The 25478-nt window shown below is 37.3% G+C and overlaps 1 protein-coding gene across 2 annotated transcripts; it reads left to right on the top strand.

The window, feature by feature from the left end:
• The first annotated feature begins 5136 nt into the window (after positions 1–5136).
• Positions 5137–23748, top strand: MANEA (mannosidase endo-alpha). Of its 2 annotated transcripts, none has more exons than XM_069011126.1 (5): positions 5137–5215; positions 10424–11016; positions 14984–15093; positions 17406–17482; positions 18769–23748. In XM_069011126.1, exons 2-5 carry the CDS (start codon positions 10467–10469, stop codon positions 19403–19405), a joined length of 1374 nt encoding a protein of 457 aa, XP_068867227.1. In that variant the 5' UTR covers positions 5137–5215; positions 10424–10466; the 3' UTR covers positions 19406–23748. The 2 variants fall into 2 exon arrangements, with proteins under 2 accessions (XP_068867227.1, XP_068867228.1); XM_069011127.1 differs by lacking the exon at positions 5137–5215 and adding an exon at positions 5241–5578.
• Positions 23749–25478: the final 1730 nt, after the last annotated feature.

Below are 25478 nucleotides of genomic sequence, written 5' to 3'. Positions count from 1 at the left end.
TTGTCCTTTGAAGAACTATTTCTTCTTCTACCATTGCTGAAAAAAATAACCAAAAAAAAAGGAAAAGAAAAAAGAAAAGGAAAAGGAAAAATGAGTGCACAAGATTACCTGAGCTGAATTATGTTTTCTGCCAGAAGAAGGAAACATCATTGTCTCCTCACAGTTCATTTAACCTGAGAGGAAGCACAAATGAGGCTTCTAATTTCTGAAGGAGATGAGAATCGCAATAAAATACATCTGCAGATAGATATGTACTTCAGGGGAACTCTTAAGAACAATACATAAATTCTTTCAGTACAATGTTCTTTATGGGCAGAGAGAAATATTTCTTTCCCCTCACTGTCTAAGATGTTATGTAACTTTATTTCTAACAAAGGAGTATTAGAAAGAGCTATGTTTTATCTGGCTATACCCTTCCAGAAAAGGTCTTTAAACAGTATGAAATGAAAGAAAAAGCACATCCCAATATGTGCCAACGTAAATCATGTGATATGTATTTCCTGTACTCATTGCCCAACGAATAACCTTCATACAAATCCAATACATACAACAGCACACAGTTCAATAAGCTTGGTAGGCACTCCTGCACTAACAAAGTATACAACATTTTGACTTTGTATAATTATTAGCTACATTAGATTACTTCTCTTTGTAAGTAAAGGAAATTCCTACTTGCACACATTACCTTCACATACAAAAGTAAATGGAACTTTCTAATGTGAGTACAGTATGTTATCAGTGGCTATAATTACAACTTTTTTCTTAGTTTGTCCTCTTGGATTTTTTTTTTAATCTTACAACACAAATTTAAAAATAGGCAAGCCCCACTGTTTTTGAAGGTGAAACACTTTTTTTTTTAAATTTCAAAATTACATAACTTCTATACATATAGAATAGTTTCATTTCTGAAAGGCTGGAACAAATCTCTAATACACTATGGCAGCTGGTGAGGGGTCAGTAGCTCTGACCAAGGAAGCTGTGACCGGTCCGGAGAGATGGTCCCAAAAGAGATCTTCTTCCCAAGGCCTGGTGTCTTCCCTCAGCTGCCGCCCAGGAGGGCCTGTGCAGAAGCTGTCAGCTCTTTAGTGATTGTCAGCTCCTGATTTCAGCTCAGCTCTGCAGGGCTGCCTCCAGGCCCGACCAGGGAGAGAGACGAGAGGCCCGTGTGGCTGTTCCACACGAGGCAGCTTTATTGGTTCGGAGAAGGGGAGCCAGGGACGAGCTCGCTCTGCCCTCGCAGGGGCAGGGGGCTCGCTTTATAGGGATACAGGGGTGGGTGTCAGAGGGTAAGGGCCAATGGGTTACAAAGGATCTGCATAGGGTCTACCAGAGGATTCTGGGTTTGTCTTCTTCTCGCCTTAACTGAAGAGTAGCTCCCTTTCCAGGGGAGTTCTGCTGGGAGATGTCCCTCCAGGGCAGTGGCTGGACATACCCTACAATACACTGTGCTGGTTTTGACTGGGATATACTTAATTTTCTTAACAGCAGCTAGTATGGGCTATGTTTTAGAGTTGTGCTGGAAGCAGTGTTGATAACTGTATTTCATAACTGCTTACACAGTCAAGGCCTTTTCTGCTTCTCACCACACCCCACCAGTGAGTTGGCTGGGGGTGCCCAGAGAGTTGGGAGGGACACAGCTGGGACAGTGACCCCAACTGACCAAAGTGATATCCAGTACCATGGGGGTGTCATGCTCAGCATATAAAGCTGGGGAAAGTATAAGGAAGCAGGGACCTCTGGAGCAGTGGTGTTTGTGTTCTGAAGCCACCGTTACGTGTGATGGAGCCCTGTTTTCCTGGCAATGGCTGAACACCTGCCAGCCAAATCAAAGTCATGAATGCAGTCCTTGTTTTACTTCATTTGCTTTACTAGTCAAACTTTTCTTTATATCAAGCCACAAGTTTTTTCACTTTTCTGATTATCTCCCCCTTCCTACCCAGGGTGAGAGACTGAGTGGCCGTGTGGGGCTGAATTGCTGGCTGGGGTTAAACCATGGCATACACACAGTTCAAGAAACCATTCAATAAATAAGAGATTAGTCGCATGACAGAAAATGAGTATGAGCTTTAATAAAGCTTGTTTATATTTGCAGTATGAAGATCTATAGCTGTCCTTGGATGGCTGTCAGGTAATCCATCTGTGAATTACCGAAGTCAAATAATCAAAGCTTTCATTTCTCTAAATCATCTGTGTAGCCAGTATTTACTGTTTCAAAGTGATCTTTTGGAATTTGTAAAGAAGCTATAGTATAGTTATCCAAATAGAACCAAACTGTTCCTGTATTTCTACTGCTACAGAAAACTTCCAGTGAAAAATGGACCATCACTTTTCTACTGTTTTTTGTGGCATAAAAGAAAGGTTGTCTTTAGCTTCTGCTCAGGAAAAATATGGGATGCAGCAGTAAGAGGCTCAGGGAAGAAAAATTCAAAGAGATGGCTATGTATCAAATAAAGTGGCAGAGATTCACAAAACTTCGAAGGAGGAGCTCTGGTGTAAGAATGATTACTGGAAGGAAAATAGAGAGATTCATGATTTGGAGATAGATAGGACTATAGAGAATAGAAGGAAAGGCTACATGCACAGACTATTCCCTCTTCTGTGATTGTTCTGAAGCCAGAACAGTTTATCACAGCTATTATATCCATAAATACAGTACAAGTTAGAAGACACAGGATATAATGGAGGAGAAAATAATGGAAGCCACAGGAAAGATAAGAATATCAGAAGGCAGTCTAGGGAAAAGTATATCTTGATCTTACACAGAAAAAAATAGCAATCACAAGACCAAGGAGGAAAAATTAATATAACACAAGACATTAATATAGAAAGTTAATCAGTAATATTACCACAATTATATTAACATCCCTTATTCCACCTAAACTTAAACTGAACATAATTACTTCATTTCCTTGCAAAAAAGGCTTGGAAGAAGTTGTGTGATTTGGGTTTCTTTTTGTTGCTTTCTGAAATCTTAGCCAGTAGATTCAGTCTAATCAGCAAAAATCCTCTAACATAATAGAACTATGCCAGAACAAACAACTTTTAGGATTTCTTTCTTCTGATTAAATGATTTTTTTTTCCTGCTTATTCTCTAATATTAGTATACTTTTAGCCTAGTAAACATGTACTCTTAATGGGACATGATAAAATGCTTCAGATTTACTTTTTACACAAACTTTCTGATTTTCTTATTTTCAAACAAATTTTCTTAGTTCCAGTACAAGTTCTTCCACATGGTAAAGAGAAAATGAAAATTAAAGTTATGTCCTCCATAAAACAGAAGCGAAGAGCACCCCACAATACCTTTTCTTTTGGAAGAGAGAAGCAAAGAAGGAAAGAAGAAAAAAAAGGAGAAAGGAAAAGACAACAAAAGAAAGAAAACAGTAAAGAAAAAATTGGGGAGACTGTAAGGAAATAGAACAGATATCAAGGTTTGATCTCCAGACTATTCATATGCCAACTAATTTATTAATGAGGCATGACATTTCTGAATCATTTGCTACACACTCCATTAATGAAATTATTCAGATAAACGCAAGAAATATTAGAAATTAGAATTACTGCAAATATTTTTTCCCATAAGATCTCTCAGACAGCATAAAGTAAATATCATGCAACAATTCCTTCAATTTTCTCAGGACTCAAGGAGAACCATGGGAGCTATTGAATTTACTTGTTTATATCTACAGTATGAGACACTAATTCCAAGTCTTTTCATTCACATATGAGGTTAAATCCTATCTCTGTCAAAATACATCAGACTTTTGCTATTGATTTCAATGAAACCACAGTTCTGATCAGTGTTTGTATTCTCTCTCATGGCTTAGAGACATTCTTAACAAAAAATCAGGCAATCTAAAATACAGGGCTCCAATTCATTACAGTCATTTTTCATATGGCAGAGGGAAGAAATGTTTTGATTCAATGGGAAGATTGAGATGTTTACCTAGTGCAACAATTTGCATTGAGTCAATCTGCAATCATACAAGTGTTCTTCTGCTGTTCAGACTTCTGTTGTTACAGTACACAAGAATATATTTTTTTCATTGATTTGGTTATTAATCTCATTATGACAACTATTCATAACCGATTTTCACTGCTTAGGAAAAAAGTATAAAGCACACATGACATGCTAGTGCATGAAAGATCAGTGAAGCCCTTTTTACATTATTGCAATTATATGTAACTACAAAATGACTGTATAACAGGATTATTTATTGAACTTCTATCCACATATTTTTTTCCTGATTTATTCCCATATAGCTGACAGGGCGCAAGGATGCGCAATTACCCCAGCACACTGACTTTCTCAATGTATCACTGTATTGAACACCCTACTCTAATGTAAAACACCACCCTTAGGGTGCAGAGGTGCCACACACATCGCACACAGACTCCAGCCCCGGGCTTTACCCAGCCATAACTTGCCCATCTCTGTCCAGAGAAGGGCAACAAAGCAGGTGAAGGGTCTGAAGCACATGTTCCATGGGAAGCAGCTGAAGGAGCTGCGCTTGTTTAGCCCGGAGAAGCTTAGGAGGTGAAAGGAGCCAGGTGAGGGGGAGGGGGGGGGTCAGCCGCTTCTCGCAGGCGACCAGCGACAAGATTAGAAGACGTAGTCTTGAACTGCATGAGGGGAGATTCAGGTTAGACATCAGCAGGAACTTCTTACAGGAAGGGTGATTAGACATTGGAATGGGCCGCCCAGGCAGGTAGTGGAGCCACCATCTCTGCATGTGTTTAAGGAAAGACTGGATGTGGCACTCAGTGCCATGGTCGAGTCGACAGGGTGGTGTTCTGTCATAGCTTGGACTCGATGATCTCATCCTACATGGATTCTGTGGCTACCATTTCGCGTCTGAAAAGCAAACAACAATCCTGCAAAACCTTTTGAAGAACTGAAAGATTTTTAGGCCTTTCGGGTAAAAAAAGAAGAAAAAAACCAAACACCAAATGCAATTTGAACGCCCAGCGCAGGCCCTGGCCTTTCAGCAGCTGCGCAGGTCCCTCGCTCCCAGAGCCAAGGGCAGGAGCGCGGCGCGCCTCTCCCCGGGGATAACGGGGCCGCCCGCCGCCCGCCCCGCGCATGCGCCCCGCCTGGCGCACGCGCCGCCGCCGCCCCGTCCCGGCGCAGCCCCCGCGGCCCCGGCCCGGCCCGCGCGGCTCCCGCAGGGGCCTCCCCGCGCCCGCCCGCCGGCAGCGGCCCTGCCTCCCGCGGGTGAGTAGCAGCGCCGGCCCCGAGCCCCGGGCACTGGGGAAGGGCTCCTCGGGGCTGGGAGAAGCCGGGGCCGCTGTCAGAGGGGCTGCGGCGGCCCCCGGGCGGTGCCGTCCCTCCTCCCTCCTCCCTCCTGCGGAAGCCTCGCCGCGCCTCCTGCCCGCGGCTGATGCTCCCCTTGTGGCGGGGGCTGGCTCTTGGCTCCGCAGAGTGACAGATACGTGTGAACTCTGGGAACTCGGTGGCTTGCTCAGGGGATGGGAGCAGCGCAGCGGGCTGGGTCCGCTCCCCTCCCTTTCTTTCGACTCTTGTCAAGCAGCCTGGCTGTGCAGCGGCCCCGCCGTGAACTGCCCCGGGGAGCTCCCGGTGAGGGCTGGTAAAGGTCGCTTTCTTCTCATGGCCTGCACCTGCTCTAAGTTAGCTGTGTTTCCATGTCCTTTCAAAGCAGGAGAAGGCTGGCGTGTTGAAGGCAAATACTCTACTGTAATGCTGGAGGCTCTCTTACCACGTTTACAGCAAAGAATCCAGAAGGATTTCGTTTTGTTATTGCTGCTGTCTTTCTTAAATTCAAATCACATTTTCTGTTTTCTGGTTGTCACATTTCAAATACCTCTTTCTAAATTGTGTAGACCAAAAAGAAATCTTCTGTAATTGGAAGTGTTTAAAAATAAACCCTTTGAGCATGTAAGCACAGCTATGAAGTGTCTGCATGCTGTATCTAATGTCTTCTTCCATGTTTAATGATTTTCAAGCTATTTTCAAAAAAAAGGCTTTAGAAGAAGACTTTTTATATACAGAGAGTTTTTGAGAAATTCTCTGGTTTTTTCTAATACTAGAAACACGAGGTTCCCTCACATATGGTCAGCCTCTGCTGTTTTTTAGTATTTGTGAGATCAGAATGCACCATGTAAATAAATGTGCTCTGTAAATGTGGTGCTTTAAACACTCTTACCAGTCCTCAGTTTAGTAAACCTCACCTGGTCAATCACTTGGAAACTAAATTAATGTTTCTAGGTGCCATCTGCACTGTAGCTCCAGAATCAGGGCTTTAAGGCCTAGGAGCTTCAACTCTATCTAGAGCTGATTTGTTACTTCAGGGTTTTCAGTTTCATTGAGCTGGGAAAACTTAGTAGAAACTAAGCTTAGAAAACTTAGCTGAGAAGCTTTGATCCCATCCATGAGCTACCAGCCTCAGTAGCTTCTGGTTGACCTTACCCTTGATCAATAAAAGCAGATTTTCAGAGTTCTCCTCTATATTGCATTTCCATTTCTTATGGTTAAGGAACATCAGAGCAAGTAAGTTATAGTATTTGCTGATTCTTACTAAACTAGATAAATCAGTTTTATCTGAACCTACTTTCTTTGCATAGGATATTTCTCTTTTGGGATTTGTAAAACTGAAAGAAGCAACCCGCTGGGCAGGGCACTGAAACTTGAGTTGTCTGTCCAAAATTATCTAGAGTAATTAACCGCCATCACCCTTTTCAACCACTTTTGTTGCCTTTTTTTTTCTGACTAAAGAAACATTCTTATTTGGGGAAACATGTTGGAGGAAAAAAAGCTCATCATCTGTACATCTGTATGTATTTTTCTTCATCTAGTGGAAAGGACAAACAGAAGGTTTCCTGCACAATAACTTAAGAGTATAAAAAGAGGTAGTGAGGGAGAAAAAAAATCACTGGCAGGTAAGAGCTTGAGACATTAAATTAAGTTTGGGGAACAGATAGGAAAAAATACTTCAGATTTTTTCATAGACCCTTTTTCTTTTCTTTCTTCATGGAGGAGTTGTTTTAAGAAGAACACCTTGAGATTTTGCCTACTGTGATGAATTTCATGCTATTTATTGCCAAAATCCCAAATTAATTTGGAACAGAGATGATCATAACGGGATGTACTTACATGTATTTTTTGCTTTTAATTCTATATAATTGCTTACAAACTAAAAAGTAAAATAACTGTGTCAGATTTTTTTGTTTGTTTTGAGAAGGGAACTGGATGCTAAGGAAATACAGGTTTTAACTTTTCCCAGTAAAGCTTCATATTTTTCTAATGTAATGAAGGAAACTACTATCTGATTCATTAAAGGAGAAAGATATCTAAACCAACTCTTTCTTCCTTCTGACCTGTTACAGATGGTTTTTTTCTTTTAAAATTTATTGAGTAGGCAAGAGAAAGAGCCCAAATTGCTTACATTTTTGGCTGGTAGATCTGTATGTGTAAACAAATGTGGAGTTAGAATCCAGAAGCTTCTGAGTCAGAGTAACTACATATAAGATCATAACCTGCATAAAGCTGAAGTTATTCAGGATTTTTCCTTCCGAGAAAGTCAATTCCTGTTAGATCCAAGCACACCCAAAAGTCCAAGGTAAGATACTTCCTAAGTCTACAGCAGTGACGTGCACCTCAGTAAATTGTAATCAGGCTCTTAAAATTTGAAATGTCCATGACAAACACAAAATCACAGCTATGCTTTGTCTAATGACTGTTGAATCAGAAACGTATTTTTAAGGTTTTTGCACTTCCGAGAATAGACATAACTTCATGTAACTGTTTCACGGGGCATGTTTGCTCAGTCTGTTCCCTCAGTATTGCCGTTGTGCTGTGGCACTAGCATTGATGAGGGTAGTTTACCTGTCACTGTCTGAAAAGTAGATCTGAACAAGATTAAATGACACATGAAGCACTGCCAACCTGTAGCTCTTCAATGCACCTTTTACCGTATACGTGTCTATGCCAGGTCTGAATTACATTACCATCATTGAGACTGATGTCTCCCCAAAAGAGAAGCCTTTACCGTAGATACCACTTCTTGTTCTAGAAATTTTGCACTTTGATGCTGACCCTGTAAAAGCATAGCAGAAGTTCATAATGTGCTATGGTAGACCAAGGTCTGTCTCAATGCTAGTTAAATGCTAGTCAAGGAGGCTGCTCATTTTTAGTACACTTCAATTTTAATATTCCATTGAAAAAATACTTGCTAAAATAGTAACATGGAGCACCAAGATCAATTCCCGACACTTCAGACAAATCACTTAATAATAGTGAAATCTTGATCTAAACAGGAGGAATTGAGTAGCACATATGTCAACCAGGAATAAAAAGGAACAGTTTCTTCGATATGGAATAGGAAAACCCAAATGAAAGACCTTGTGAACATTCCAATTATAGACATTGCAGTCATGAATTCTTTTTCACAGAAGAGATAAAATCATAATTGCAGAGGTAGTTTATCGCTAGCAGTCCTGTATGTTGTTTAATGAAGATCAGAGGCATCTGGGTTAAATTAAATGAAATACATTAATACATTCGTCAGATGAATAATACTGTTTCCCTAAAAAAAAATCCTGACCCTTCAGAAAACTTCAGTTTGTCTAATGTGAAAATTGAGTTAAATTGCCAGGTAGGGGTAGCATAATGTACTAGAAAGAAGACTGAAAAGGTAAAAAAAAATATCAGGAGTAGTTTGAGTGTATTTAGAGTTAATATCTTATTAAAGAAAGATGTTCTGTACTCCAAATAATCTCTGACAGAATTCTAAAATTGTGGGATGGATTGTTAGCCGTAGAAAAAGAATCCTGTAATTTGACATAAAGTGTTGTGAAATCCTCTTAGCCTATATGCTGTAAAATAATTTTCCCTGACAGTAGCCAAATGTATGGTTTCACAGTCCAGTTGGGCAAAATGAACATCATTTTCATAGTCTTGCCTTGCTCCATCTTTCTTTTGTTGGCTTTAGTGCTGTCTGATTCAACTGAGTCCACTCCCTAACGAGGTAAAAGTGCATCAGGACTTTTGTGTTGTTTATTTTTGAAATGTTAACAGGGTTTTGCTCTTAAAGTAAATGAGTGACTTTACTGTGAAAACCAAATTAATCCCAAAAGTAAGTAGGAATAGACAGTAGGATGAAAGGATTAATATTGGAAATGGAAGCAGAAGTTCCCTTTGTGGCAGTGTAATACTGCTAATCCAATTCAGGCTGTATTGTTAAAAAGCATATTCTAAAATTCCTTATCTAAAATTATCATAGCATTAGCAAACAGCGTATTGTGACAACTGAGCTCTATGTTAATGCACTGTAACATTGGTAGGAAACTAAGGTGAAATAATTTATAAATATTTTGAGATTACCTGTGTATATCTCAGTAAACTAAAATAAGATTCTAAAATTTGGAGGTCAGTGACAGAAATACAAATCACAGCTATGCTATGTCTAATGACCCTTGAATCAGAAATTTATTCTTAGATTTTCCAGTTTAGTGTTGTCAGTTTTATGCATAATCTTGTTCCACATAATTCTGTGGTAACCTAAATTTTGTTAATCCTTTTCTCTGGTTCTCTTGTGATAATGTCGAACAGGAATTAAAGTTATAAATAAAGTAATCAGGCCTTCCATTACACTGATTTTCTTCCCCGTACTTTCAAGGTTCAAATCTTGTTGTGTACCATTTGTCTTGTTTTGAATTTAGCCCTGGAACACTACATGAAGTGTCAGGCAGCTGTGACATTGTAGTAACTGGCTGCCAGCGGCTAACTTGCAGGCTTTCTGCTTGAGGCTTAATGCTATGCTGGTTTTTTGTTTACATGATTGAGAAAAAAATTAGGGTTTTAGATCTGTGAAGTTGCAAAGCATCATGGTTTTGAATTTAATTTGCCAGAGGATTTTGTTAATATATTGGTTAACTAAACACAAAGTGGTTGGTCTGAAGCTAATAGGTTAGCCAATAGTAAATGGGTTAGTAAATGAAACCTGTATTCTGAACATAAGCTGTAGTTCAGTCATACCACATTTTGTCTTTTACTCTTGTTCTGCTATGTTATTCTCCTTTCATGTTTTTTGCTTTTTTCTTGTGTGGTCTTTATTTTTTCTACCAGAATAACATTTGCAAAACGTAATAGTTCTGAAATAATGTAATCAGAATTTCTATTTCATGGTATTTACCTGGGTTAGGATAAAAATGAAGTTCAAAAGTAAAATAGTTTATAAAATATTTGAGTTCTTGGTGGTAGAACCTCAGAATCTGACACATGTTCTCAAAGAAATGGGGTTTTGTGTACCCCACCCCCCACAAAGTCTGTTAGTTATGCAGTCAGTGTATACATCACATTTCTCTCCATGTTATTTCTGTTATGTAGAGATTTTATGAAGCATTTCATACTGCTGAATACTAGGTAGTAAGAAATCTGACATGAAAATATTTGTCTTTTGATCAGTTGCGGCCAAAATCCTTCTGTTGGGATTCTGAACTATGACATCATGGCAAGATTTCGCAGAAGAACATGCATCATTTTGTTGCTTTTTATTTTGTTTATTTGCTCCATAATGATGGCTTTGAAGACGCTGAGACCTGACAGAGCTGGCTTTGGAGATCCATTTGGACTCGGTTTGTTGCCGGAGCTTCAACAACGGACAGTGCTTTTAGACAGTAAACAGAATTCCCTAAATAGGGCTCAAGGAGATACTGTAACACGTGTCAGTAATTTGCATAGCATTGCTGTCAATACTATGAAGGCATCTATGTCTCCAGTAAAAAAGCTGGAAGAGGAACTGTCTTCTCCTAATTATAACTTCCACATATTCTACTATACTTGGTATGGCAATCCACAGTTCGATGGTAAATATATTCACTGGAATCATCCATTGTTGCCACATTGGGATCCCAAAATTGCAAACAATTATCCAAAGGGAAGGCATACTCCTCCTGAGGACATTGGGGCCAACTTTTATCCAGAACTTGGATCTTACAGTTCCAAAGACCCTACTGTCATAGAAGCCCACATGAAACAAATGCGTTCAGCTTCTACTGGTAATGAATGTTAACGTTTCAGCATGTTCATTTACCCAGCCTTATATATGTGAATGAGCACAACTGAGCCGTCCTTCTCTTTTTCTGTGTAATTCAGGAAATGTCTGAAACTAGTAAATGTCTTTATATCTCTGAGTTTTAACCCCCAACTGAAACCTATATCTTTAAAGCCATGTCTGATGAGTGTAACAACAAAGAAACATAAGAATGGTGTTTGTTATCCTGTAGGTACATGTTTTTCATGACTTACTTCTAAACACTGATAACATATGGAAAATACAGAAACCTTCACTAGAATACATTGTCTGTGTATTTTATTTTTGGAGATGAATGCTTTAGTTTAAAGAACAGGTTTCAGTAAACCATGCTAACATGCTCAAGAACAGTCTGTTCAAATATAAGTGGGTTTATTTTTTCTCTGAATGATGTGTGTGCAATAACAATTAATACATAATTGTTACTGTCCGAAATTACCTCCTTTCAATACAAATTGATGTTCACTTTTTCTAAATAAGATGAACTGTATACATAAGAATAGTCAATATATTTTTTGTGCCTTTCCTTGTTGTTGGGCTTTATGGTCCTTTTTGTGTTAAACTTCTTTAAAATAAGCAGTCGTATAGGCTAATATTAAACTCTGAGCAGCTTCTGTAAGTGTAGTTGGAGCAACATGACCAGAGCTCACAGCATTATTGACACTGCTAATCACCTTGTATTGAATCTCCTTCATTCACCTAATCATTAAGGTTTAATGTAATTGTTATATTTTGATTAGTGATGTTTACTTGTGTAGTGTTTACTTCTTGGTTGTTGTTATCTTGTGGGTTTTAACCTAACCTTTATTTTCTACAAGGGTTAATACAAACAGGAAATTTCTCACTCTCTTCAGTAATATAACTCCATCAACAGGAGTAACAAGTCTGGTGCAGAGAAATCTCAGATATAAGTTGCCAGTAAGCACTGTTTCAGTCTTATCTGAAGCAAAATAATGCATGATAGTGTGATGAAGGCAAGGGGGGTACTTACAGCTTTAAAAGAATCTGTAATGTTTCTCATCCTCTTAATACAGATGTGTGAGAAAGCTGAACTGCTGGTGGAATAGATGCCAATACTAGGAAAAATGCTTTGCATAATCAATTTTTTTAGTAACTTCATTTAGTTTTCCATTTAAAACTCAGCAATGCGAATGAGTAGTTCAGGCTTCCTGTGACACTCTTTGTAACATTACTGATAAAGAGTTATTTTTTTCCTGCTGCTATTCTGACTTACAGATTTAAGTACAATTTAATTTGTTCTCTCTCGTCTAGATTTGACTAACATAAATCATCAACTTTTGTCCCTCAAGTCACTACTTCAAATACTGCATATTTTTTTAAGAATTATGCTTTGTTCATCTTTTGTGTCCTTTGAGGCTGACTATTTACAGTTTCTTCTTTATCTATCTTAGCCAGTGTCTGATCCATGACTGCATTTTGCATTCTGTCACATAATATTTTTTTCTAGCCATTTTTGGGGCTTTATCAAGGATCTTATGAAAAAAAGAAAAATGTAAGTGGTTCTTTCAGCCAGTATTGTCTAATGATCAAAGGCATATAAGAGATTGGGGCAACAGGAGTCTCATGCAGTGCTTCCCTGTATTCTTCTTATATTTTAAAATTCTTTCCTTATCTATTAATTTCCTTGTATTTTACAGATTAATACAGTAGATTTTATTCTTGAGATTGCTTGGGGAAATTTATTTTTTTGCACCAGCCTTTTTTTGTGATAGTCCACTTTGGTCTTTAGTGACTATTCTGGTTTTAAAAATTTATAACACTGTTTTTAGTGTCAAGTCCATCCCCTTTTTTTAGACTCTTGAAGTGGTACATAACTTCATTTTTTAACCACAGGAAAGAAAATGATCAGTAGTCTTTCTCAGGAAAAGACCAAAGCAAGTGTGAATTTAGATTCCTTGATCAACAATTCTGTCTCCTGAACTTTTATGTATTTCCTAAAGGTGTAAAAGAGGATCTTGTCAGATGTATTCAAGATACCCAAATTTGTTGCTGCTGTTCTGCTTTATACCTCACTCACTTGCATTTAGTCCTTTTCTTTTGTGTGAAATAAAAGATAATCTGATAAAATGCAGTAAAATACTGCATTTTGCTTTCCTTGAGCAGACTGTCTCTTGTGATAATCTGTTATTTGTGATTTTCTTTTTGATAAAATGCAGAGAGAATGTGCCTAAGGGTAGTTGAACTCCCTTCTATGTGTAGTGAGCACAAATTTCTGGTTTAGATATTAGGTGATTATGTTTTCACTGTAATTTATGATTTCTTTTTTCCTAATTTTGGAGTTGTATTACAGCTGGTGGTGGAGTCAGTGGCTCTGACCCAGGAAGAGGTGACTGGTCCGGAGAGATGGTCCCGAAAGGGATCGCCTTCCCAAGGCCCAGTGTCTTCCTCTCAGCTGCTGGCAGAGGGGCCCTTGCAGAGGTTATCAGCTCTTTAGTGATTCTCAGCTCGTGATTTCAGCTCAGCTCTGCAGGGCACCTCCAGGCCAAACCAGACCAGAGAGAGGAGAAGGCCCGTGTGGCTGGTTCCGCACAGAGGCAGCTTTATTGTTGGTTCCCTCCGGCGAAGGGGAAAGCCAGGGACGAGCTCTCTCCCCTACAGAGCCAGGGGGCTTCCTTTTATAGGGATACAGGGGATCAGTGGGGCACCAATGGGTTACAGAGGGTCTGGGACAGACCAGTGGGTTACAGAAAGATCTGCATAGTGTCTCTCAAAGGATTGTGGGTCCACTTTTCCTCGCCATGACCAAGAAGTGGCTGCCTTTTCAGGGAGTCCTGCTGGGCGATTGCGAAATCTCTTGTCTCAGCAGAGATCCCTCGAGGGCAAGGGCTGGGCATATCCCACAGAATTGTTTGTTGGAGACTGTTGGTCAGAAATGTTATAATGTTAGTCAAGTAGGTAGAATTTAGAATATATACTTTCCTAGCTCAGTAAACTTATTAATGTACTTAAATCATTACCTAGTTAAAAAGAACCACATTGACTTATTCTTCCATATGTTCTGCATTCCATTGTTAGGAAAATACTTCTACATCAGTATTTCATGTACTTCTTTCAGACTTGGCTTCTTTTTGATACTGTTTCCAGCTGCACATGTAAGAGATCTAATTTGTTTATCTGACAGCATTTTATTTTAGAAGGAAAGGGTTTAGCCTTTCTGAAGAGGTATGTGGTCTTTTGCTTTCTTGTAGAGCATCAGAAAAAATTACAATATGAAAACATGGTATTTGTTGTATTTTTTCTGCACAGGACTGGTAGCATCCTTAAATTATTGAGAGTTACTGAAGCATTTTTGAAGATAATAAATTTAAAAACTAATTTCACGTGCTTGGAAGGGTGGATTACACCATAGTAACTGTACCAGCAAGAAAGAAGGTTGTGGGATTGTAGTCACTACTTCTAGTATTGTTTGTTTTGTAGTGGAGCCTGAGGTACAATGAAGAAATATGGTGGTGAATAAAATTCCCTAAGATAAAAATCTCATCACATGCATAGCCATCATCTCTTGAGTGTTCTAGAAGCCATGCATCTTGATACTCTCTGACTGTATCGTGGCGTAGCTATAATACCTTTGTGGGGAGCACTCTTTTCCTCTTGAACCACCTGAAGGTTGGAATGCTGTGCTGAAAGGTGGGAGGGAACAGCTCTTAAGTATTAGGCTTAGGACACTGAGTATAGGTTTCTTCCCTTGACAAATGATCTAACCACTGTTTGTTTTGTAGTCCTATAAACAAAGAGAGGAGTTAAAATCCGCTCTGAGAATACTGAGATTTTGTAACTGATTAAAAAGTAATTTGAGATTCTGATTTATATTATGTAGCTTTCACATCAATAATTGTAACTCATTACAATGGTACAGTATGCATGTAATATACTAAACAACATGATTTAAAACGCAAGTTTTGTATTTCCAGGTGTAATAGTGCTTTCATGGTACCCACCAGGGATGGCTGATGAAAACGGAGAGCCAACTGATGATTTGGTGCCAGTTGTTTTGGACTATGCACAAAAATATAATCTAAAGGTAAAGTATTTCTAAATGCATAAAATAGGAAAGTAATTAGGAAAGTAAACGTCACTATTATACTGCACTTCATTTTGGTCATAGAAGCCTTTGAATTGCCCTGGACTATTTACCTGAGTAATATTCCCTTGTAAGTAGAATAAATATTGTAATCTGCTTTAGCTTGCAGAATCTAAGGCATACTGTGCCTTGTGGATTTTTATTTTTTTAAATTTCTTTTCAGGAAACAGTTTCTAAAATAAGACATTATGTTGTTTTTCCAGTGAGTCTTGGGAGATGAGGGAAGTATTACATATTCCAAAATACTGTGAAGTACAATGAGCTATATATAAACTAAGGACCTTTGAGAAAGGAGAAAGACTATCTTCGTTTTGCATTATTTCATAGCTTGCTAGCACCTGATCATAGAGTGGTCAGGAGTGAGCATCTGTGAGTAATAAAGACAAATTTGGAATATCTAGTTTGAATGAATGTCTTTATTCCAGAAGGTACCAGGAACACTTGCCTTGGATTGTAAGGTCAGAGATATGCTGCTCAGACTTCAGGGTTACTTCAGGGCATGACAGGATAGAAAGACTAAGATACTGACTTCTTAAAATAGGTGAAATATCAAGTCAGTAAAGACTACATGAATTGATCAGTAGAATCTTAAATTGTGGTTTGGTTTTGTTTATTTTTAGAATAAAACTTGTATTTTCCTTTTGTTGTAATGGAAATGTGCATTTCATTTTAATCTCTCCAGTAATAAATTTGACTTTTTAAGTAGCTGCATGTGTTTCATCTCTGGAGTGTGCTGTCTGTACTGTGTACTGAAAACACAGGCTGTTCATCTGCTCGGGTTTTAGTCGGTCATGCAAGTTGCAGGATCTCAGAGAAATTTCCTGTCATTTGGGGTAACTTTAGATTCCTTAGCAAGCAGGAGGAAAATAGGATGAATAAATTGGATACAGAAGTAATTTTGAAACTATTAAAAATACTGTGTGATTTGTGTTATGTGACATAGGTTGCACTATCTAATAATAAATTATTAAAAAGACAGAAAAAGTTATTATCCTTCCCCAAAATTTTCAGACCATCTAATGGAGTTTGCTCTCGCCTAAAAGAACTTGTTAACATTCAAGTCACAAAGGAGTCAGGGCAAAATGAAATAAGCTACCAAGGAAAATACAATAGTGTGTAATAGTATGGTAATGATTGGAATGTGGATGAAGCTGCTGTTACCACTTGGAAGAATTACTGGAATACAGATATTCAGTATAGATATTGCAGGAAATGCTACCTTCACTGTAATGTTTTTAAGCATTCCTGCACTAGTAAGTTATTACAGTAAGTGTTAGGAGTCTCAGTAGACCAAAGCCAGTATACAAAATACGTTTCTATTATGTCTGCTAAGTAGAAGTCTGGGAGAAGATATACCCTTTTGATTTGCCTGGTTTTGATAGTTGGAAATGAAAGATGAAATTATAGTGCTCTTCAACCTCTACTGTCAGTCTTAGTGATTTAGTCTGACACTATTTTTCTATAGTTTCTGCTTAATAGAGAGGGAGATTGGCTCTTCAGTGGAAATTTTCTGCTGTTGCAGAGTTGTCAAAGACATTATTAAGTGCATTCTGCTCTAAATTGCTTCTGAAAAACTTGCTTTGATTAATGTAATGTATTCTGCCATGATTGTATATTTGAAAACAAATTTATTTTTACATTGGAATTCACACATATCAGTTAATCAATTCCATAAGCTTCAAGTTTGACATTCAGAGCAGTTGCAGTACATTATATTAGATTTAGTTCCAAGAGCTTATTGCTGTTGATAAATCTATAAAATTTTAAATTAAAGTTTTCATATCCCGTATCTTAAAATGTATTTTGACTCTGAAAACTACCCTTGGAGCATTATCTTTAGCAGATTTTAATACATTGGTTAGAAATTAAATATTAAAATGTTTCATTAGTTTATCAGTTCTTTGACATTCAAGTAGATAATATTTTATTTTAATTTTTAAGTTTTGTAGCTTTTTAAGTTTTCTAAAGCATGATTACCACTTGCTGTAGCCTAGGGAAAACAAAAGCAGTGTTCTGTTTTAATGTAAAAAACCTAAGTATTTAATACCAAACCTTCCTGGGACCTGAAGCTTCTGATGTCAGTAGTGCAGGAGTTGTACTAGGACTGGATTATTCTCATTATGGACTGATGATTTGTTTGGTCTATAAACAGCTGTATTTTTTGTGACTGGTACTTACTTCATACAATACCCAGTGCCCACGTATTCAGTAGTGTTTTACGTTTGTGTTGCTCTTACGTTTTCATCTTTCAGGTCACTTTTCACATCGAACCTTACAAAGACAGAGATGATCGCAGCATGTACCACAATGTCAAGTACATCATTGACAAGTGAGTTCTTTCAGATGGTTTCCTTTGGGGTTTCTTACATGCTGGTTTAGGGGACTTCTGCATATGATCTAAAGCTTGCAAAAATACATAAGAATGTCTGCTGAGACTGAAGAGAACTGAAAGGAACTTTGTTCATATTTCAGTGGTGTAAAACTCAGTCTGCTTTTTAAATACTGAAGTGTGACTTTTACATAGATTCTCAAAATTGCTTCCAAACATTCTTTAATATCACAGGTCATACTTTAGATTAAAGCAGATACTTCAGATAGCAACATGTTATATAAATTAAATAAAATGTACATTTTGATAGTGACAAACTAGCAGATGGAGACTTATTGTGTTGACCTCTAATGATTTTAATTTATCTTGACATTCTGTACAGCTACTAGTTGTTTTGCTTATCAGTGCTGCTTAGACTGTTTTTACTTCACACTGAATTAGAGAACTGCCCTTCAGAGGAAACTGATAACTGTAGCACAGTTTGACACTAAGTTACTGTCACAGTTTGACCCCAGCCAGCGACTAGGTACCACCAGTGCTGCTTACTTTCCCTCTCATCCCCCAGCACTCAGGGGGTGAATCAGAAAGAAAAGATAGACTTTGTGGGTTGAGATAAGAACAATTTGATGATTGAAACAAAATAGTATTATGATAATTATGCCAGTAGTATTATTAAGAATGTTAATGGAAAGGAGAAGGGGAGAGGGTAACAGAACCCAAGACAAAACGCTCACCACCTAAAGAGCAGTGCCCAGCCCAGCCCTGAGCAATGTTCAGCCCCCTTCCAGGTAAATCCCTCAGTTTATATATGTGCATGACATGCTGAAGTGTGGAATATCTCTTTGGCCAGCTCAGGTCAGCTGTCCTGGTCTTGCTCCCTCCCAGCTTTTTGTGCAGCTCCTCACTGGCAGAGCATGAGATGCTGAGAAGTTCTTGATTTAGAGTAAGTACTGCTTAGCAGCAGACAAAACATCAGTGTGTTATCAACGTTTTTCTCATGCTAAATAAAAAAGACCACACCACTGTACCTATCGCCTACTAAGAACATTAACGTCCCTGCCAAACCCAGGACAGTTAATAATTTGTAGTAATTTAAAGGTTCTTTGAAGAGTTACTGTTTGATACTTCAGCAAACACTGGACTGAAAGTGGATATGGATTGCTGTGTTTCAAAGTCCATGCCCTGCCTTTTTAAATTAGTTTTTAGGACAAGGCTTCATCTCAGATTGTACAACAGTGTTTTCCAAATGGCAAATTTTGTCTTAACGATACTTGTTTGCTTTATAGATATGGAAGCCATCCAGCCTTTTACAGGCATAAGACCAGCACGGGCAGACTTCTTCCCATGTTTTATGTCTATGACTCTTACGTGACAATTCCTGAAATATGGGCAAATCTGTTAACTGTTTCTGGATCCCAGAGTATTCGAAATACTCCATATGATGCATTATTCATTGCACTTCTTGTAGAAGAAAGACATAAGCATGACATTCACAGAAGCGGTTTTGACGGAATGTACACGTACTTTGCCACCAATGGCTTCTCCTACGGCTCATCTCATCATAATTGGGCAGGTTTAAAAGCCTTTTGTGATAGTAACAACTTAATGTTTATTCCAAGTGTGGGGCCAGGTTATATTGATACCAGTATCCGACCATGGAACAACCACAACACCCGGAACCGTGTCAATGGGAAGTACTACGAGACTGCCTTCAGTGCAGCGCTTCTGGTGCGACCAGAAATTATTTCCATTACGTCTTTTAATGAATGGCATGAGGGAACACAGATTGAAAAAGCTGTCCCTAAACGGACTGGACAGGTAGTTTACCTTGATTATAAACCCCATAAACCAAATGTTTACCTAGAGCTTACTCAGAAGTGGTCTGAGAAGTACAGAAAAGAACAAGAACAGTGGCTTATGTGAGCTGCTTTTGTTTCCTAATGCATTGACTGCATTAAGAAAGAAATTGAGAGCTGAGGAATCTGTTATTAGATGTCTTTATTATATCTTTTGAATGTATATGCACTACTACTGAATTTTAATTTTGAAAAGTAAAAAGATTATGAGAATATTAGCAATTATGTCTTACTGGATATTTTAGTTCAAAAATATTCAGGGAAAGCTGTTTGTTGTTTTCAGTTGTTGGGTTTTTTTTTTACTTTGTAACTTGCATGCTGAGTTTTCAGAGCATCTGCATGGGATAACTCTACATGACCAAAGTATAACAAAAAATTGGCACAGTTCCTTACTTCCTTTATTCCTGTGTTTCTAATCAAACTGATGCTGTAATCTAAATCCTCATAGCTTCTTGCAGGATGCATGTCCATAGTGTGTGGAATAATCTACATTTATGCTTTTTAATGCTTTGCACACAGAGTTCTTGACATATGACTAGCTTGTGGTAAAAGCACTGAAGAGTTATGTGTGATGCAACACCACTGGGTTTTGTTTAAAAGGAAAATAGTATTTGAAAGAAAGTTCCAAAGAACTGCTGAAAGATTTCTAGTTTACTTACATTTTTTCTGTTTGGTACATGGTGTAGACTTTTGCAGATTACTGGATACCAACCAGGAACATTTTTTTTTCTATTACTTTGAATTAAAAATAAAAAAAGTTTGAATTCGAGTGGAAAATATTTTTTGAGGGGAAAAAACCCCTAAAGATGCAAAAAATTTATTAAAACTTCTATTATTATATGTTTTCTGCTAATTGACTGCAGACACAGATCTAGTGTGGTTTTTTTAAATGTTTAGAGTTTCTAAACTTAACTTAAACCTAATATCTTACTAGTCCTACAATAACAATAATTGTGGGAAATACTTTTTTTGTTTCTGATTTAGGAGCAACCTAGTTTGGTAGCAATGAGAGCTACTACCTATTTGTTTAATTTGAAATCTGAGATTTCTCTTTTTCATCTAGTCCATTTAGTTGTTCCAGAATTCAGAATTGTAGATACTAAAATCTTTCTGTTATTCAGATAAGCACCCTGCCAATGCTACCTGTAAGACTGGTGTGGCTGGAACTGAGTATTTTCAATCCTGAGAATCTCATTTGCCAAATGTTATGATTATTAACTGGTATTTTTTATGAGGTTTGAAAGGTTCAAGTCACACAGACATACCTCCTCAGCAATACATTTTTTTTGATTTTCGTAGAATTTAATAAAAAAGCCCTAAACTTCGGAATAGTGGAAATTGCAGCGTTTTGTTTATTTGCAGTAAGTGTTTAAACTTAGCAAAGTGGATTCTTTCTCAGTTGTTAATTTTATTTTTTTAATCTATGTATAAGGTGCTGATCCTGTGTTTTAGTTCATATGCTGAAACTGTTGTGACCACTAGTAACAATCAGAATTCAATTTATTTCAGCAGAACCCATGAAAATGACACTCTTTACTCAGATCTCACTGTAATCTGTCCGTTAAGTGGTAAGGTGAATGGGAGGACTTCTGTTAAAACAGAAACCAAACTACTGTGGTTTTTTCCGGAGATCTGTCATTCCAAATAAATACAAGCCAGTTACCTCTATAATTTTCTAGAGTCTTTCCGGTATGAAAAAGGTTTGTTTATATATCTCTTACTTATTTACAGCTTAGTTTTCTTGTCATTTCTCTGCAGTTGCTCAAGCAGTGTGGTGTCATCTAATGCCCTCAGCTGCTTGAAAAAATACAGAAATTGCATGGCAGATATATAGCCTGGCATGTTGAAGTGTGCCTCTAGAGTTACTGGAGTCTTACTAATCTCTCTTCATATTTTTTTGAATTTTTCTGTTGCATTTCTGCGAGGTCTGAAATGCTTCTGAAAGAAGTGCTTACTAACGCTCATTTTGTTTTGCTTATTCTCAGGTGGATAAATTGACATAGACATAGGTATGACCACAGTCAAAAAATAGTGTCTGAGACATAAGAAGCACTTGTTAGATTTTTACCACTTCCAAGATAACTACTCCTTTTTTTAAGGAATCTGTTATTACTTATTTTACTATAAAGCCCTTAAATAGCTATACATAACTCATTTTTATAATTTGTTCTATGTTTATGCTTTTACAGCCCAGAGTCCATATATTTATTTTAAATGTGAGGGAACAATTAAATGTTTTGCATATGTTACTAAAAAGTCTTCTGAAATCAAACCTTTCCAAAGGACAAGTCTCTTTGATTTCCCTTTGCTTAAACTTTTGTCATCCACTGGTCTTTTCTCACTGTAGTTATCTGAGCACTTTACTGGTCTTGACAACTTTGCACTCACCTTTCAGCCCTTACTTTCTGCTGGTGGCAGTTTATTTTCTCTGTGACTGTGAAAGTCACTCCTCTGTTGCTGTGTGTAGAAACATTTGAAGTTTGTCGTAGGGTATTGTATAACTGAGGTGATCTGTCTTGTTTAAAATACAGTTTATGGTAACAATGTAATGGATCTTCATTACTCTGAAAGACTTTTGTAATTGCTGTAAAGGTATCATTTAGCTCTTGCCATGAAGTAATTTGGGCCATGGCACGCTGATGTCTAGTGGGACCTTTAGAAGAATTTACAGAATTTCTGTAGAAAAGAATGAAAATTAAGTGCCTAGAAATTCATCACCCCTGAACACTTACTGTGCTTTTATGTGCTTGATGTGTTTTAAAACATAAATGTGCAACCTCACATACTATTTCAGAGTTGAGAATTGAATTTGATGATCCTAAGGAAAGCTGAGGGAATAGCAGCTACTAGAACTACCCCACTAGCCTGACCCAATACTTTCTCTGTACTTAAAGCAAATCAGTGTGCTGCTTCTTCTTACAGGGAGTGGAGAGTGTTGCTTATGGGCTATTGCTGCAGCTGTGATACTTATTTGAAATTTGAGTAAAAGTAGGTCTGTGGGAAAGGGTTTGTACAAATGCAAAGGAATAAGATTGTTATAAAGGCACAGTTACTGGGGCAAGGGAGGAGAAAAGTAAACGTATTTAAGAAGGTGGTTGCTTCAAGGTTTAAGATTACAGTAGGGGGAAAAAAGGGGACTCCAGCGTGCAACCAGACTTTAGAGGCAGGGAAGCACATTTGTAATGATTTTGAGATCTGAAATAGATTTAAGGAATATCCAGATCCTATTTCACTTTGGTGTCCCATGACTTTTACTTCTTGGCCAACTGAAAAAAATACTGTAATGACTTTTTAATCTTTTTACACTGATTAAATGCATTGATTCATCTTGTTATTTCGTAGTACTTAGAGTGATATGGGGAGATTTCAAAGAGATCATGCCATGGTATGCCTCTGCAAATACAGAAAATACCTGAAGTAATCAATCACCTACTACTGACTGAGTATCCCCGGGGGTAAATGGTTTCTAGACAAGTAGCAAGTCTTTGTGGTAAAAGAGAACATATTTTTAAAAGAAAATCTATAGGTTCATTTCTGCTTCTGTCAGTTATGATCAAGTAAATTATTTTAGTTCTGTGAGCTGTCTCAGAACTGAAGCTTAGTGCATCAACTCTGAAATAAGAATGTGTATTAAATCTTGTATAGTAGCGCATGGTTCTCAGATCTCTAATCTTGTACTGAATGTTGTGGGAAAACACGTGCTGAAGCTGTTACTATTTTAGTGGCAAGCTATAGATCATTGTGAATATAGTTTCTGCAGTGATGTTCATTGTATTTGTCTAGTGCATTTCTTTTGAGGTGCCAATGATTTGTCTCTTAAGAGGTTGTTGAAGCAGAAGGTTCTTCAATGAAAACATTTTAATATAAAACTTGATATGTATGTGCTCTGCATAGTTTGAATTAACACATTAATGGTTCTTGGATTCAATTGAAAACATTTCTCAGGAGTGTCTTCAGCTCTGTTGACAGTAAATGTATCTCCAGGCACATGGATAAGGACTTCCTGTTACTTGGGGCACTTTTTTTTCTGAATCTTGTGAACCTAAAAAAGAGGAAATAAAGCATTTATAAACTAATTATTTGCCGCTTAATGTAAGATGAAAATCTCTCTCCCAGTCCTCCAAGTACTTGTCTTCATCCTTCTACTTGGTTAAAATTGTGTTAGTGTTTAATTTCTTTTTATCTTTTACTTTTGACCAGCATGTTAAATGTTCTATAAATTTCTAAAGTGACTGTATTTCTAAGATTTCATAGTTGGAATATTCAGGAAAGAGAATCTACAAGATTAATGGCACGGCAGAAAAGCCTGATGTGAATTTGATATTGTATAGGTGAATTTGTTGTGAATGGATCGTGTATCTTTGATATGCATTGAACACAAATAAAAAATACATTTCTTTTAATACCCTACATGTCTGTGACAGAGATGAATTTGCTTACATAAAAACAAAAAAATGTGTGTGTGTGTGTGTCTATTTAGATATGTGCATATACCTGAAGTCATTATTTTTAAAGTACTATATTGTAATAAAATTAAAAACTGGGTTCTGCTACTTTTAAGTAAGCAGTGGTTTTAATTCCCTCTGATATTTACAGAAGACCTTTTTGCTTATGTATGCTTTCAGGAACAATAAATATATGCCCAAAAATTGTGATTTTGAAAGGAGTGTGTGATAGTGGGGTCTTCTAATAATATGGGTTTTGATAGTTAATTTTTATTTTTCTATTACTATGTGTATGTAGAACTTAGACTGAAAACAACAGGCTTACCACAATTTTTTAAATAGACAAGACTCCTGAAGTTTTTAGGTGTGATTTTATTGCATCGTATTAGGCTGCTGAGTTCACTACTGCATAGTGTTGCAAGTGTCTTTTGAGTCCTGAGGTACAAGTGTATGTTGACAAAGAAAAGCTGAAGTTTCCAGTTCATACTAAAGTTTAGGAGGGATGGGTGCACAAATAATTAGCCTTGCAGGAGAATGGTTTACAATGGATTATTACAGAAGGGTGAATGAAGTATTTGTTGCATTCTGATAGTATATTGTGCTCTTCAGGTATGAAAAGTCTGGAAGGTAAGTGTTGCCATTTTATTTTCAGTGTGGAATTACCTCCTTGGTGTTTGAAAAATGTGTTTTGTTTTTCCAGCAAACTAACTACACTGGTATGAAAGAAATTAAAGCTAATTCACACACATAGTATTGTTTAGTTCCGTAGTCGAGTCAAATATATTTTAAAATGTATAATCATCTCATATTTCTTTTGACGTATTACATTGTAAGTGACTCTGCTATAGTTAAGGTGTTTTGCTCCACAGTGCAAAAATTTCCTGAAAATTTTCAGTCTCAGGAGATGCAAAAGGTAATCAACACAAGGTCTATTTGAAATTTGAACTTATGCACATACCTGTAATGGACACTTTACTAGGAGACTTCTGAGAAACTTAGGCATTTTAGTAGATAAAATATCTTCCAAGGTGTTTCATGTCACTTTATGTGAATTTAGGAGAAAGAAGAAGGAGATAACAATGAAAAAGTATTTATTGCCTGTTCATCTAATCTGATCACTTTCCGTACAGTAAATGGGATGTAGATTCTAAACATTCTTTATGTGAACAATAAATAAGAACAACTAATACATTTATGTTTGTTTTCTTCAGCTGGGCAGTGTAGATAGGGGAAACAGTGACACAACAAAAAGCACATATAGCTTTCATTTTTAAACTTCAGTTTAGTTACATTTTTAAACAACATAAAATGTGTGAGCTGTGAAACTAATAGAATATTCAGAAGATCACTGCAATAAAAATCTGAAAAATTAATTCACTGACCCAATTAGTGATAGATTCAGAGTAAAGTTATCTTGTAGCTATCATAATGTTTCAGTATTTTTCAAATAGAAAGCTACAGTCTGTTAAGCTGGAGTCAAGAAAGAAGTAACAGGTGTATACAGTGTGATGATCTTATGGCGAGTGATGAGAATTCTCTTTTGTATATTCCATTATTGGTACTATTCAAAGCTGGCTTAGCACATTCAAAAATGAGTGAGTTTTGTTAAATTAATTTAGATCTTAGAATATGTGTATGCAAATGGACGTACACACAATTTTTTTCTAATTTCTTTGTGAAAAATGCAGCTGCCCT

This window comes from Aphelocoma coerulescens, chromosome 3, assembly GCF_041296385.1.
Source record: "Aphelocoma coerulescens isolate FSJ_1873_10779 chromosome 3, UR_Acoe_1.0, whole genome shotgun sequence".
NCBI lineage: Eukaryota > Metazoa > Chordata > Aves > Passeriformes > Corvidae > Aphelocoma > Aphelocoma coerulescens.
This window is presented reverse-complemented; position numbering and strand designations above follow the sequence as displayed.